The sequence below is a fragment of the Haliaeetus leucocephalus genome, unplaced genomic scaffold (assembly GCF_000737465.1).
Source record: "Haliaeetus leucocephalus isolate CR32 unplaced genomic scaffold, Haliaeetus_leucocephalus-4.0 Scaffold384, whole genome shotgun sequence".
Lineage (NCBI taxonomy): Eukaryota > Metazoa > Chordata > Aves > Accipitriformes > Accipitridae > Haliaeetus > Haliaeetus leucocephalus.
The window spans coordinates 4,004,835-4,017,773 of record NW_010972820.1 but is presented as its reverse complement, the minus strand read 5'-3'; the positions used below and the strand labels follow the sequence as shown (position 1 = coordinate 4,017,773).

The 12,939-nt window shown below is 34.7% G+C and overlaps 1 protein-coding gene across 4 annotated transcripts in view; it reads left to right on the top strand.

The window, feature by feature from the left end:
* The window catches only part of ASCC3 (activating signal cointegrator 1 complex subunit 3), a 260,015-nt gene that overhangs the window by 204,410 nt on the left and 42,666 nt on the right, over positions 1-12,939 (top strand). For all 4 annotated transcript variants that reach the window (XR_774729.1, XM_010573373.1, XM_010573372.1 and 1 more), the window contains 2 exons: positions 1,349-1,481; positions 4,085-4,210. Coding sequence is in view for 3 of the 4 variants with exons in the window: in XM_010573373.1 (XP_010571675.1) it covers positions 1,349-1,481; positions 4,085-4,210 (259 nt within the window). In the remaining variant the exon portion in view is untranslated. The remainder of the gene's footprint in view (positions 1-1,348; positions 1,482-4,084; positions 4,211-12,939) is intronic.

Genomic DNA, 12,939 nt, shown 5'->3' with positions numbered 1-12,939 from the left:
TTATGCACAATTTAATTCACCACATTAGAATAGCAAGAAGTTGTTTTATCACCCTCCTGTACACATACCTATTCAGAAACATAATTTTCAAACTAGTTTCATTTTACATTTTCATGTCACTCCTAAATTAACAAAAGGAATAAACTAATTAAAAAAACACTGCTGTCTATATAGCTCATGGTTACACAAGTGAAAATGTGTTACTAAAAGCTGTTTATCATCATTGGGCTGTTTCTCCTATCATGGTCCATTGCTGTATCCCATTCTACACCCTCTGGCTTTTCCTTCCCCAGCTGACCATTGGGCCAAAACCTTATTGATTCTGAAGCCAAAGAAATCACTTTTCAAAATGCCAGGTACTGCAAGCCACATGTTGTGCAGGTATGATAGAGCTCATAGAGAATACACAAAACATAAAAAGTTTTAAAATAAAGATTTAAAACTCAGTTATTAATTGGTTTCCATTGTTTATTCAAAGTTAAATAGCAGCTGGAGGCACCAAAAAGGAATCAGAGCTCTGTAGAACAAGACACAAAACAACCTATGCAGATACACTTCTCAGATTATGAGAAGACACAAACACATAAATTATAAGCATACTTATCTTGGTGGCCAGGTAGCAAGTTGAGCAAGTTTTGTGTAAACTAGTATTTTCAGTGTTTATATAATCATTAACTAGCATTTGCAAGTAATGATGTGTAGGCAGAGTAGTAGAGGTAAGCTTTAACTGTGACTGCTTTTAAATTTGTATATTGTGATCTGAAATAGGGACAACATATGATACGAAACCATCTATACTCCAGTGCTAATAACTAATATAACTTGTCCTGAAGTTTGAGTGGTAAGGCTCATAGCTGTCAGTAATTAGAATTTGCCTTTACCATTTTATCTCTAAAATATTCAAAGCCTAGGAAATAATATATAGCAGAAAAGCTTATACAAGGAACTTGTATTATTGTGAATTCAAATACTTGAGAATTAGGAAATAATAGACAGTTGCCATTGTAGACTTCGTAAGTTCTCTTACTCATCATCTTTAATTGCATATGATCAAACGAGGGATGGAAATGGAATGGAAGGAGAGTAGAGGAAATTTATATTAGATGCCATCTTGTATTCTATTGCAGTGGGTGGTCTTCAAGTATGCAGGAAGATAGTCTCTGCCAGGAAGAAGTTCATTGTAAATTTAACTGAGATGGAAAAAAAAATTAGATGCGTCAAAACCAATAGGGCATACAAGGCCAAAGAAATCCGAAAACCCTGTATTGCACATTATACAGTTGTAAATACATTTATTTATACATTCAAATAAATACATTTGTTTTATGCATTATTGTCTCTTTGGCAGATGTACTTCAGATGATGGGACGTGCTGGCAGACCACAGTTTGATGACCAAGGAAAAGCTGTAATTCTAGTTCATGATATTAAGAAAGACTTCTACAAAAAGTTCCTTTATGAACCTTTCCCAGTGGAATCAAGGTAAAGATAAAGGATTCAGAAAAGCTGATCAAACTATAAACAACACTACGAATGAGACATAGAGAAAAGTGAAACAAAATTCCTGTGCCAAATATCCCCTAAATAATGGGGTCCTAGAGGAAAATAATTTTTCTGAAAAATATTATCCATTTTTATACAGAAGAAACCTTTCTTCCATGAGTTTTGAAGCACTGTTGAGCTCTTTAGTCCATTCCCAGATAATACTGCAGATGCTTCTTGGTTCTGAGTGTTGTCTCAGACATTTGAATGGGAGCATAAACTGTTCTGCAAGGCCAGTGTGTAGGGCAACTACACATGATCCTCAGAACCCTCTCTGAAATTCTGTGACAAATTCTTGATAGGAAGAAAAATAGGTTTGTTCTAGAATTTTTTACCTAGAATACTTGTACCATTGTAGATACCACATTATTCAAAATCTCGCAAGTTCAGAAAGAAATCTGCACGGTGGAAACTATTACTAATATACTTTCAACACATCCACTTCCAAATTGCAATATTTTTGTCACAAATGTAGAAACATCACCTTTTGCAGCCTCTCTGAACTTAGTCAGTACAAAGTTTGCTGTCCAGCATAATGTCACTCATGCCTTGGTTTTGATATTTATAATACACTTAGTTGTTCAACAAGAAGCAGAACTAGTTACATCAGTCTCCTGTAGATGCATGCATGTGTGATGGAGGAATTCTCAGACATCTAATAAAGCATAAGCATTACTGAAAGCTTTTCTCAGTGATGAAGAATTCACAGTATTGGTGTCCTAAGGAAACTTCATCCCTCAACGTAAGTGATAATGGGACCTCTATCTGATCAGGAAATTTGTAGGAGCTTGAGAATGCTATCCACCTGTGAAATGTAGTTGAAATGGCCTAGTGTATTTGAAGGTTAATTTCTGTGGTACACAGACAGACATAATTTTTGCAAACAAAGAATGTGGAGACATGCACTTCATTTCCTTAGGAAACCACACTTTTCTTAACATATAAATTGCACTTAGCACAAAAGGTTAGGAGTTGAACTTCTTCAAAATGATAGCTAATATGTCAAAAGAGCAGTGCAATTAAAATGTTCATAATATATCCAGACTGTATGGCACTAGCATAAACTAGGAAATCTCTCTATTCATTGGTAAGTGGTACTTCTAAATAAAGAAATCATACCTTTAATATAACAGTAGTAATCACACCTTGTACCTGTTTGGAATACTATAAATATTCTACATTTCTAGTAGGTCATTTTGTGTGTAGATATATTTACTTTGTAGTTTGATGTATTCCATCTTTTACTACAAACAAAAAATACTTGATAAGTTTTCAGATGAAGACTCGCATACTACTAGCAGTCTCATGAAGTTCTATGTAGGTTGTGAACCGTTGAACTTAGAGTTGTCTCAATCTCTTTTGTGATCAAGTATTTGAAGAAAGAGGCTTCATAGCTTCAAAGAGAAACTGGGGGCTTTTGGAGGGTTTTTAGTTTTAGAGTGCTTTCCCATCTGTTCTACCAAAGAGCAGATTTATCAGCTTTGTGTAGTATTTCCAATTTGTAAAATTAAACTTCATATTTTTTAATTAAAGTTTTTTCTAAAAGCCATTGTTTATGTATTAGTTGTAAGACTTGACTACACAACTCGTCTGACAGGCCTTGTGCTCTCACTGATCATGGGTCTGAAATATAGCACATTACAAGCAAAAGAGAAAGCACTCTATTATGGAATAGCTATTGAATCATCTGTCCAGTTTCTGTTGGACAATCTGGGTAGAACATCTGTAGTTCTAACCTTCAGAAGCATGCGATCAGTGGTATAGAGCAGTAAAACAGCTACTCATACCAAATTATTCTTTACTTTTAGCAGTAGGGAAATAACAGTAGGAAAAGAAAAAAAATTATAAAATAAGAAAAATTATGTTGATCCTTAAGGATATTTGCCATTCCCTGATTGAACTTTAGCCAGGCATGATCTTATTAGATACCCTAATGGAGGTCTTTGTTCCATTTAATGACACTAAACAGTATTTTACTTTGTAAGAATCATTTTAAACGGCTTTTGTTCTTCTGTGTTTCTGAGTTTAGATCTTTCTGGGTAGAAGTAGCTGCTTTTTTTTTTTTTTTTTTTACATTGGATGAAGATGAGGCAAAATGGGGGGGGAGCAGTTTTGATGTAATTTTAATAGCCCTCAAGTATTTGTCAAGTATTAGCTAAGCTATTGCCACTGTTTCATTTCCTGTTTGTCTTTCCATATGATTCTCTATTGGATTAAACCAGCATGATCATATGGTCAACATACAGTATTCAGAAGTTCCCACTGAGTAGCTCCATCTGAATACATTCCATGAATGACTTCAACTTGTGTATTCTTGGTCCAATCAAAAAATAATTTGAGCTTCATTCCACTATCATGTAAAGAAGGTTACTGACCTTGCAATTATATTCCCCCTTCTTCCCCTCTTCTCTTTTACCAGAAGATAAATATATAATATTTTCAGATTAAAAGTAATAAACCTTTTAATGCACAACTCTACAAAATATATTACCTGTCTTTGTGATTGTAAAGTCAGCTAAGTCCTCTTGTTTCCTGTTCTTCAGCTTGTTAGAGGTGCTGGCTGACCACTTGAATGCTGAAATTGCTGCTGGAACTATTACATCTAAGCAGGATGCAATGGATTATATCACCTGGACTTATTTCTTCCGTCGACTTATAATGAACCCAACGTGAGTATAAAACACAAATGCAATTTAATCTAAAGGTAACTTCAGGGTAGAGTTGATCCAAAGGTGATCCTGCTGCTGTTGGAGCCTAGAATACTTAGCAGTCTCCAATGTAGGAGCATTACTGGCCCACACATGGAATAAAACTTGTGTGCACATTTTTTTAATAATTTTTTCTCCAAATATAAATGTATTTCTTAGCAGATAACTTTACAATTTAGTGACAAATATGAAACAGCATTACTAAGAGGACTACATCAGCATGCCTAAAATATCACATTCCTTTAGGTATTGTATTTATAATGTGTTAACTTTTTTTTTAGCTACCACGTTGATATGTTCTGCCCAGTTTTCTATAGAAAATCTATTAAGACCTGGATTTTCCTAATAAATGAGAGAATAGCTATCAGCTGTTTCTCTGTGAAGTTTACTTTCATTAGGGTATGCTGATGAAACCACGTGTGCAATATTTTCAGTGATTGTTATCCTCCTTAGCTCCAGCTGGTATGCAGATTATTCTGAGCTGTTCCAGCAATGTAGCCTGCCTTTGCCACAACAGTGTTTTGGGTAAATGGTATGTTACCTATCATGTGATCATTCACCCACCAGACTAATGTGGCAAATAAAGAATTAGGCATTTATAGCACTAAATATTTCTTGAGGTGCTCCAGAGTGTTGTATTTCTGAAATCGTGTTAATGTCCAGAACATTCAGCTGAATTTTCAGCTGGGTTCTTTACTGGCAACTGCTGGTGGGACCCTGCAGGTGATAAAATAATTTCCTTTAATTCTTTTTTAGTCTTTATTAGTTTTGAATTCTGCATCTAGTCCTATGCTGAGAATTTCCCACAAAACAGAATTTCCATCTAATCTTTGGAAATAAAAAATGCGGAGTGTTAGAACTGTAAACTAAAGAAAACATATTAAATTCTCTCACTTCATAACTAACAAATGAATACATTTATGTGGAAGGTATTTCTCCCCTCAGAGTGACAAACTGGTTTTGTGTAGGTTAGATGTGTTTGTTTGTATGACTTTGGAATTTGCACATGATCCATACTACAACTAATGTTAAAAACTATGCCACTGCAGACACTATTCTTTTTTAGTATAAAGAATAAGTAATGTTATTTTAAGATGTCTTGCTCTTGAATCGCCGTGTTAAAATGATTTTGTTGATCTGTCTTCGGCAAGATTTGATCATGTGGTATCTGTGGTAGGTGGATTTTTAAGACACAACGTATAGCCCAAAGGTAAGTGTAGAATATAGAAATGTAGTCGTTTGATTTAATAGGCAAGCTCTTCCCCATATAAAAGAGGTTCCCACTGGAGTATGAGGTTGGCATGTTGACTGATGGTCATTTTTTCTCAGCAGTTCCTTTAATGTGCAGTGTCATGGAAAGCTAAAACTGAAGTTATCACAGTATCAACTTTTAAGCAAAAGTTCTGCTATTCTGAGAGGATTGTGGGAAGAAAGTTAGGGGGGAAAAAAAAACACTGTACTACATAGTAAGGTGCAGAGTCTTTGTAGTGAAAAAAGATGAACAGATCTTGACTAGTCATGTCTATAATGGCAGGATAGGAATGTGTATTGAAGTTTCTAATGAAATTGGAGTCTTTCATTGGAACACCACACATGCAGGTTGGAACAGTTCACAAGTTGTGCTGCTTTACCCTTTGTTTCAATCACACAGAGGTACTCAGCATTCCTTCTGTACTCAGTCATGCAGGGAGAAAAATGAAGGATATTATTGACTGTGTCAGAGAGGTCACTTGTAGATACCATGTGCAAATGCAATGGATGTGCACACTTTCCATTCTTTGACATGATAATAAATTCTATGAAGTTTCATCCAAAAATTACTAAACTAGCCAGTTAGTAGAGTTCCTGCACCTACTACCTGTGGTATTTTCAGACCTCCTACAAGGCAATCAGTTCCAGTATGGTCAGTGTTTGGGTAAGATACATCAAAGGAAAACTGAAGAGTTTTATGAACAGAAGTCAGTGATAGTTGAGATAACTTTGAATAAATTGCAATATGGTAATGGAGTTTACTGTGCCGTAGATGAGCATATGAAATGATTGACATTACCAGACAAGAACTATTTGTGGCCCTTAATAATCCAAAGGTTTTGGGGTTTATTTTTTTCAAAAGAGTAGGAGCACAATGGCTGAATTTTGGTTTGGGTAGTTATGCAATACCCACTCGGTGTCACTTGATACAGTGTTCTTTATCATGTCTTGCCCTGAAGCAAAAGAACTATTTTCCAGCCAGCAGGTGATTGTACCTTAGTGGTGAATAAGTAATTCTTGTATGCATGATTGGTAAATTGCCTTGGGATTCATTGGCATAAAAGTCATTGCATGCGATGCTGTAAATCCCCAAAATAATGGGCTTAGATAATATGCAGAAGATTTATATTCTCATTTATTGCCAGTTTTAGCTACTTGTATATTAAAGCTGCATAAACAAATCTAGGATCATTCTATTCCAATCCAGTATCATAAAAGGCCTTACCGAATGCCTACAATTTGTGCTATTTAAGTAATGTTAATCTACCTTTGTTGTGAGATAGAGATCACACTATCCTTTTGCTCTAAGTATCCAGGTTTCTTCTAAACATGCAGTCATTACTGGAGTTTTTCTGGCACACTTGAGATAATTTGTTAGACTTGTAATAATGGACTTTTTAATGGTGTTGCTGAAAGTCTTTGCATGTTCCAATACTTCTTTTCATCAAACCATTTTCATTTTCTTGTTTGACGAACCCCTGTTCATCATAAACCTTATGGGTTTTAACTGTCTGGTTAAGAGTAGTAACTGAGCTGTTGATCTGGGGGAGTGAGGTAGCTGAGTGCTAGTTTTGTTCAGAGGCATGCTGACTAGTCATGTACATGCTGTTCAAGAGATGATGTGCAAATGAGAGGGGTGGTCCAAATAAAGCTGCTTATCAAAGTGTATCAGTCTCAATATCCAGAGTTTCTTCCCTGTTCTTTCTCTCCCTCAAAGCAATTATTCCTAAATGTAGAGGGTTTTGAATTTGCAAGTTAAGTCAAAGTTTCTGTGCTACTTCAGTCAAGTACTACGTGTTCTCCTTTCCACGTACAACTTTAGCCAACATGTTCTTTACTTAGGCAAGATCATACAAGACAGATCAGTGAAGTGCCCTGTTCTTTGAAAGGGGCTATTTTGAGAGGTTCGTCTATCTCCTTTCCTTGGCTGAAATTCCTTGACTATTTCATCCTTTTACCCTTATAAAAGATTATAATCTGCAACTTTCTACAAAAGAGAAATGGCTATGGGAAACATTTTCTGTAAAGCAGGTTATGATATTTTCCAGATACATGTGCAGTAAAAGAGAAATAGAAATTTACAACATATGTCAAGTTAAGCAGAATCAGCTTTCATTTGGAAAGTTATTTTTCAGATATTCTGAGAGCACACATCACATCACTGTTAAAATGGCGGGGGGGGTTATATATTTATAAATATATATGAGAGTGTGTGTGGTTATATATACACACTTATAAAATCCATTTTCCGTGTAAGTTCCTTGTGAAGACCTGAAAAAAGTATTTTATTAATTCATTCTGAGAATTGTTAAGGGGGGGGGGGTGTCACTTCATGTCAGTCTTATGAAGTTTTCTGTATTGAAAGAATAATGTAGCATAAATTGTAATTGAATTAACTCAGACTGATGCTCTTATCATCATATATTTAAATTTCCTTTTCTCAGTATGGTAGCTGAGTATGTCTGATAACATGTAAGTAATATATCTGAATAAAAAATATTATTATATACTGTTCCAATATTGTTTCTGATATCAAGGTGAGAGCTAATATCAGCCAGTCAGAATAGAATAATATGCATTTCAGTGATTAAATTGCAGTTATTCAGAATTTTAGGGCTAGTTTGGAATTATATCAGAAGGGGGGGATTACTGAAGAAAGTTAAATTAGCTAAATATTAACTAAAAAACTTTCCATTAAAATGGAAAAGCTTGGCAGTAGCTACTAAGAACAGAAGCTAAGAAGGTGCAGGTATATTACAATGCAGTAATTACCAATATCCATATTTCGAGTTGGTGAACAGCTATTTCTCAGGGTGGCTTCTTTCTTTTACAGTCACATTTATATCTGTGTGCATGTATATATACTTCATAAATAACAGCTATAGGCATTATTATGAATTTCATAACAAGAGCTTATTTTGTTAAATTAGGGTCACAGTGATGTGAAAAGTACAGGAATGTAGTTCATGGTATGCTTTTACTAAACTATTCACACGAATGAAGTTTTTCTGATTCTCTCAGACTGGGAGGCCCCAGGCTGCTGAGTATTTGAGCCACCTCCTGTTCCCCAGTCTGCTGCAGTCTTAGGTGAGAATGCAAAGCTGAAAACCCCGCATCTCCCCATTCAGAAACCAAATTGACATAATTGTCTTCCTACTCTTGGATATGATTTACCTGTACAAATTATCTGCTGGAATGTATCATAGGAAAAAGAAATGCCCAACCAATATGTAAGCAAATTTACATGTGCCTATTACCTCTGATTTCTCATCTTATGAATGCACCTCAGGAAGTAAACTTTCGTGTAAATATTTTAATTAGAAGCAGTGATGTGGAGGCAAATACCTTGCTGAGAGACTGGACTCTTTTTTGATCTTCTTAAATAACCACGATGTACCATACACCAAAAACTGATTAAAGATACCAATGTATCTATTTCTCATACCTGGCATAAGCGAATGCATGAATATACCAAGAAAATACAATACAAGTAAAATACAGGTAGAGAGTACTGTCTGCAGCATTTGTGCATGCTGTAATGCATTTTAGCAAGCCAGTCACGGACTCCAGAGTCAGTCAGTGATGCCTTAACAACAGAAGTGAGTTGGTACATTGGTTCATAGGTCTCTGGCTATGAAGGTCTATCAATTGTGCCATATACTCAGTATCATTTCCATGATACCATTTGAAGATGGCAGCTGCTGAAGGCAACAAACTGATGAAAGTAGACACAATTGATGACTGCAGTAAAGCGATTTACAAAAATGACTGTTCTTCCCCCATACTTGTTCATAACAACATTCTGCTTTCAGGACTGTAAAATCTCAAAAAGCACGCTTTCTTCCTATCAAGTGAATGCTGTAGATTCGTCTTTCTTGTGCATTTGTTTCAAAAGGCCTTCCAGCTAGCAAGTTTTTTCCTTTAATATTTTTGGCTGACACTGCCACTGATTTTCATTATGTGTGTCACTATTACTACCATATAATCTGAACATAAAAAACATGGTGCTGTAACAAATGACTTCACAGCATTGACAGTTATAGCAGGACCATTTCAAGGCTGATGAAAAATTTCCCAGAGAGATCTCAGGTTGGGTTTACATAAGCTAAACAGGAAATGATTGCCACTATTCACATTAAATCCTAAATGTTTTGTGTAACTTCATCTACATTTTATGTTCCCACACGTGTCTCTGTCTTTCTCAGCTGATGAAATTCCACACTTCCTTAGATTAGAGAAATAAGTTCATGTTTCATAGTTTGTTGTTCTTGCTAAGCTCTACAAGGTTTGGGATTTTAAATATATTACCTAAAAGACAATAAAAAGTTCCTTCAGTTTTTGATTGTTTAAATTTTACATACTTTGTAAATTTTTATGATACCTAGGGGTTTGTTATTGCTTTTTCCCAATGGACTACTAATGGAAGTTAGCCTGCCTAGCCCATGTGCTAGATGCTGTTAGGATAAAACTGCCTTTGACTTTCACACCTCTCAGGGGACGAGTAATTGTTGTGTTCAAACAGCCTGTAATTGTGATCCCGCTGGCTTTCTCAGTACGCTTCTGGCTATTAGAATCATTAAACAACTCAGCACCTGTTAACAGCATTGTAAATATTCAACCCTGCTTGTGTGCAGGTTGAGTCCAATATAGGAGAAGGCTTACAGAGCCCAGCCTCATAAATTAGAGCTTCTGACAAGTCAATTATTGTGAAACTGGGCTTCACTGTGAAATAAATGAAATGGTGTGCTGATAAAAAGGTAGGCTGTCTGTTTATAGCAAAGGGAAAATAATGACTAGATGATTCAATGCAGTGAGCATGAAACTGCATTGTTTTTCTTCTTTATCTGTAATTAAATAGTTAGGTAATATAGCTTCATAGAGGAACTCACATACGATGCAGTTTTTATACTTGGAGCATACCAACATGCAAAATTCAACTTGCATTTATGCCTGCACATTCAAAATACTCACTAATGTCATGATACCTCTGTTTTCACTAATGATTTTAACATAGTCTTTCTAGATGAATGGCTTTGCTTTTTATTAGGGGAGAATGTGCTGAGTGACCAAGAAGCTCCTGTGGGTGTGCTCAAAATTATATTTGCCCCATTATAGGTAGTAGTTAAAACACACTGGTACCACTTCACTCAAGATTACAAACCATTTAAGATTTTTCATTACATTGTTTTATTTGCACTAGGCAGCTAGATATTTACTCCCCTGACAAAAAAATTACCAAAAATCAGCAAATTTAAAATTCACATAATTTTTAAAAGGCATTATAATGCCTTTTATGATTACAACTTCAGTGTGAAATACTGCAAATTAGGCAGAGCACAAGACAAAATCTGTTTGAATTAGGGTCTTAAATTACAGTCTCAAAAAAGAATTTCAGAGTCTTGCCCATATCTCTTCCTTTGTTTTATCAGTATTCATCATAAATGTTGGGGTACTGCAAATAACAGTGCTTAAATGATATGGTGAACATCTGAATACCGTGACAGCAAAGTGCCTTAATTATAATCATTTCAGTAGTGTTCTATTCAATTTAGAGAAAAATACTAATGAATCAGTAGTGGTTTAAATGTATAAAATAGAAAATCATTTCACATCCTTAACTTGCATAGCTAATTTGCTCAATTATTTTCATAAGGTAAACAAAATGTTACAAAGTAATTTCTGCTAATAAACAAAATCTAAATGTGTTCAGTGATAAGATGTCAGGCAGATAAAAGGTGCAGATGGAAATATTGATCATTTTTTATCATTACTGTATTACTTCAGTCAATTTAAAAGGGGACTCATGAAAATTAAGTTGCATTGAAAACAATGTTAGAGTAGTTTTGCTACAAATAAGTTTTCTTTGCATAAGGCTGATAATGTATAGCTGTCTACCATATAAAACTTTTTAGTCAATATAAATATTTCTCTTTTTTTGCTTTTGGGCAATAGCTATGTTTAAAATATTTGAGATCATCTCAGCATGAACCCATATAAAATATACTCCACTGCCATATAGATACACTTTGTTGTTATCTAATGTAGCTGACTGTTTCCTGCTATCATAACAGATTTTTTTAATCTTTTCCTTATGGTATTAGTATTTTACTCCAACTTTACCCAATTATAAGTGAACGTTCAAAGCATCAGAGAATTAACCCCATAATTTGGGATTAATAATAAGGGAAACAATCTGAAAACGGCTGTACTGCTATTTAGCACACAGACTTTTTTCAGTTATGCTATTGCTATTCAAAAAGATAAATTTTAAAAACTCTGTTTAAGAAAATAATAATGCAAATCAGATTCTGTTAAAAAAAGATTCATGGAAGCATGCTTGTAGTATATAACAACGCAATTCCATCTTTTGAAATTTGCTAACAGCAGCATTACAGTGAATGAAATAGAGCTTAAATCAGAAAATGGGATTCATCTGTCCAAATATATCATCAATAGCTGAACTGATTGCATAAAATTCTTTTTTTTAGTCAGTGATTACATTTCACCTCATCCTAAAGCAGATAAATAATACTTCAGTTGAATAGCATTCTGCAAGCTCCTGTTTCTCTCCATTGGCAGTAAAGGGAGTTAAAAATACTAACTCAGGTATAGTTGTAATCATGAAAAATCAGCTAAAAGTAATCTCAGCACACTGTTTTGCAGCCTGTTGTTCACCTGCACAAACTAATGCTGAAAGAACCTACTCTCCATTACAGCATGTGGTATTGTTTCCAGTGGGGATGTTGAATGTGTTGTAACAGAAGGAAATTTTAGTAAAGCAGCTAGTATGAACAAAGGAGTATTTTTCATCATTGCAGCAGTCTCAGTAGTCTATTTGTGTGACAGTATTTTACAGAATTAAATGAGCAGGGACAACCTTTTTTACTGTGCTTGTTAACATTTCAATAAATCATCAAATATTTTGTTTGAATTCCACTTGGAAATCACATTATTTAATTGCTCTGCTTAAATTCAGAATTTTTAAACTTTCTGAGCATGCTCAAGTTTTCCTTTACTGCTCATTGAACTTAATTGTTATATTTTAAATTCGTGCCTTCATTGAATCTAGGACACAAGTTCTTACAGTTTTTTTCTGGAGTTTTCTAGATAAAAGCTCTCCCTGAAATTATGTTAGTTTGTGTGAGTAAGAATCTTATAATACAGCTTAAGTTCTATGGTTAAGGAGTGCAAACTTCAGTCACTGGGTCTTTTTTATACACTGGCATAACAATATGTTTTGGCACACTTTATAAACATTTTTCCTTCATACAGATAACTAAGAATCATTGTTACTATATCTAGTTTACCTAAACAATTTTACCTGAAAATGAACATGTGAAGTAACCACAATGACAAGTAATCTATTCCTTTTTTTAGCATTTTTAACTTTGAGAACAAAATGACGTGGAAATATAACAACCAACACCAACATTTGGATT